Here is a 3278-nt window from a genome sequence, read left to right on the forward strand (position 1 = left end):
AGAGGAATATGGAGGAGGGGGAGGAGGGAGGAGAAGGAGGAGGAGGGGGAAAAGGGGGGAGATGGAAAAAAAGGAGGGGAAGGGGGGGAGGAGGAGCAGAAGGAGGAGGATGAGTAAGGGAGAAGGATGAAAAAGGGGAAGAAAAGAAAGAAAAAAAAAAAAAAAAAAAAAAGGAGAAAAAAAAAAGAGAAGAAAAAAAAAAGAAAAGAAAGAGAAAAAAAAAAAGAAAGAAAAACGAAAAGAAAAAAAAAATGTAAAATGAAGAAGAAAAGAGAAAAAGGGGGAGAAGGATAAGCAGGAGGAAGGGGGGGAATAGGGGGAGGGGGAGGGGGGGGAGGGGGGAAGGCAGGAGTCGCCCGCGGAGACCCGCTTGTGCCGCGACCCCTGTCCCTGGCTCGGCACGCCTCATCATCCCCTCCTTGGCTCTCCTAACCTACATCCTCATTCTCTTTCTCCTCCTTCGTCCCTTCTCCGTCCCTTTTCCTCCTCCTCCTTTTCCTCCCCCCCTTTTCTTTTTTTCTTCTCCCCCTCCTTCTTTCTTTCTCCTCCCTCCTCCTCCTCCCTCCTCCCAAAATTTTTTTCACCTTCCATTTAACTTCCCTTCCTCCCACAACCTCCTCCCCCCTCCACCACTACCATCATCATTCCCCCTCTCCTTCATCCTCTTCCTCCCCCCCTTCCCTTTTTTTCCTCCCTTTCCCCCCTTCCCTTTCCCCCCCCTCCTTCCCTTCCTCCTCCCCCCCCTCCCCCCCCCCCTCCCTCTCTTCCCTCCCCCCTTCTTCCCCTTCCCCCCATTTTCCCTCCTCCCTTTCCCCCTTCCCCCCCTCCTTCCCCCTTTCCCCCCCTCCCCCCCCTCCCCCCCCCTTCCCTCCCCCTTTTCCCTCCCCTTCCTCTTCCCCCCCCCCTTCCCCCCAATTTTTGGGCCTTTGGGAAACCGCCACAACAACCCGAACCATACCAGACACACTTTTTCCGATTTCCCCTCGGCCGTTCACCACCCGGCTGCCAGTCTGTCTGTCTGTCTGTTTTGTCTGTTTGTTGTCTGTCTGTCTGTTTTGTCTTTTTGTGCCTGTCTTTGTTTGCTTTATTTTGTCTGTCTTTTGTTCTGTTTTTGTCTGTCTGTCTGGTTTTCTGCTGTCTTGTATGTCTGTCTGTCTTTGTTTGTCCCGTCTGTCTTTGTTTGTCCCCTCTGTCTGTCTGTTTGTCCTGTTGTCTGTTCTTCTCGCTTTCTGCCCGTTGGCCCTGTCTGCCCTGTCTGTTTGTTTTTTTTGTTTTCTGTCTTGTATTTCCTTATCTGCCCTTTTTCTTTTTTTTTGTCTGTCTTGTATGTTGCATCTGCCTGTTTTGGTCTTGCTCCTTCTGTTTTTGTCTGTGTGTTTTTTGTGTGTGTGTGTGTGTGTGTGTGTGTGTGTGTGTGTGTGTGTGTGTGTGTGTGTGTGTGTGTGTGTGTTTTATGTCCCCCCCCCCCCCTCTCCCCCAAGAAACCAACGTCGCAATCCACTCGGCCACCAAAAACCCGGTCGCAATCACCCCAATCACTTTCCTCCCCCCCCCCCCCCACCCCCCCCTTCCTGGTCACTTTTCCCTTTTGGCCCAAACCCCCCCTGGGTTCCCTTTCTCCCCCCCTCTCCGTCCTTTTTTTCCCCTTTCCCTTTCTCATCTCGATTTACCAACCCAATCGGTTTCCCCCTCCCCCCCCTTTCTTTATATTTTCTACCTCTTATTCTTCTTTTTCTCTTTCCCGTTCTCCTCCCCCCCCCTTCCATTTCATCTTATTATTATTCTCATTCTTACCCTTCTCCTTCTCCTTTTTCTACTCGTTTCCCCCACCTCCTCCCCCCTTTCCCCCCCCGTCTCCCTTTTAAAATCCTTTTTTCTTTCCCTTTTCCCATCCTCATCCCCTACTCCATCTTTTTTTTATCCCCATTCTTACCCTTCTTTCCTTTCCTTCTCCTTCTTCCCCCTCCTTTTTTTCTACCCCCCCCACTTCTCCTTTGTCCCACCTTTTTCCCCCACCTTCCTCCCGCCCCCCCCGCATCCACCCCAACCATCGAAGCCTAAACGCCCACAGCTGCAACAACGGCCCTTGCAATCACCAGCAAACCACACGCCCCTATCAATTGCAAACGACAGCCATGGTCCTCGGCCGGAGATTTTGCCGAATCCGCCATCAATGACAGCGAAGGTGAAAGCTAGTGATGATGAATATGACCAGCCACCATGAGGGCGATTCAACATCCCTGGTGATGAACATGACGAGCCACCATGAAGGCGATTCAACATCCCTGGTGATGATGAACATGACAAGCTACCATGAGGGCGATTCAACATCCCTGGTGATGATGAATATGACAAGCCACCATGAGGGCGATTCAACATCCCTGGTGATGATGAATATGACAAGCCATGAGGGTGATTCAACATCCCTGGTGATGATGAACGTGACCAGCCACCATGAGGGCGACTCAACATCCCTGGTGATGATGAACATGACAAGCCACCATGAGGGCGACTCAACATCCCTGGTGATGATGAATGTGACCAGCCACCATGAGGGCGACTCAACATCCGTGAAGATGGTGCTGGCGATAAATGCAATGGCGAGGCTATCGTCATCACCATGACAACGATCATCACTATCATAAAACGCTGACAGTGAATATCACCATACTGCCACTGTCGCGTTTTTCCCAAATACTGAGGCCCGGGGGAAAAAAAGATGACTGGACGACTTCTTTATCAAGAAAACTGTTATTACCCGGATTGTCACACCACAAACTTACGCGCACGTGGTATTTTCGCCCTATTCCGAAATGTACGACGACGATTTTAATCGCTTTTTCCCCCCTTTTTGAACACTCTCCTAATCTTTTTTTCCCCTAACAACAGAACCTCAAAATCACAAAATCCAACACTTCCTACCCATTAAACGATATTCATTAGAAAAAAAAACAAAAAAATAAAAACTTGCAAAAAAAAAAAATTAATAAAATAAATAAATGAAAAAAACGAGAGAAAAGGGAAAAAAAAAAAAAAAAAATCCCAACACCAGCCCATGACGGCCACCACGACTGTGACGTCATCATTTCCACTATTTACGAGCACGAGGGGGGGACACCCTCTACCCCCCCAAACCCAACCTTTACTTAACCACTCTTCCCCCCCCCCCTCCCTTTTTTCCCCCCCCCCCTCCTCCACGAATCCAAAAACCCACCCTAATCCCCTCCCGCCCACCTCCCCCCCCCCTCCCCCCCACCCAATCCAGACCCACCCCCCTC

At 50.2% G+C, this 3278-nt stretch overlaps 1 protein-coding gene across 1 annotated transcript; it reads left to right on the forward strand.

The window, feature by feature from the left end:
- Nucleotides 1-2252: 2252 nt before the first annotated feature.
- On the forward strand, nt 2253-2624 carry LOC138861179 (mucin-4-like). The gene has a single exon (XM_070120065.1). The coding sequence runs from the start codon at nt 2253-2255 to the stop codon at nt 2622-2624; it is 372 nt and encodes a 123-aa protein (XP_069976166.1).
- Nucleotides 2625-3278: the final 654 nt, after the last annotated feature.

This window comes from Penaeus vannamei, unplaced genomic scaffold (genome assembly GCF_042767895.1).
Source record: "Penaeus vannamei isolate JL-2024 unplaced genomic scaffold, ASM4276789v1 unanchor2271, whole genome shotgun sequence".
NCBI classification, from domain to species: Eukaryota; Metazoa; Arthropoda; class Malacostraca; order Decapoda; family Penaeidae; genus Penaeus; species Penaeus vannamei.

Bases quoted from the DNA above. Each gene is read 5' to 3' on its own strand.
- LOC138861179 (XM_070120065.1), top strand. From the start codon at position 2,253: ATGACGAGCCACCATGAAGGCGATTCAACATCCCTGGTGATGATGAAC.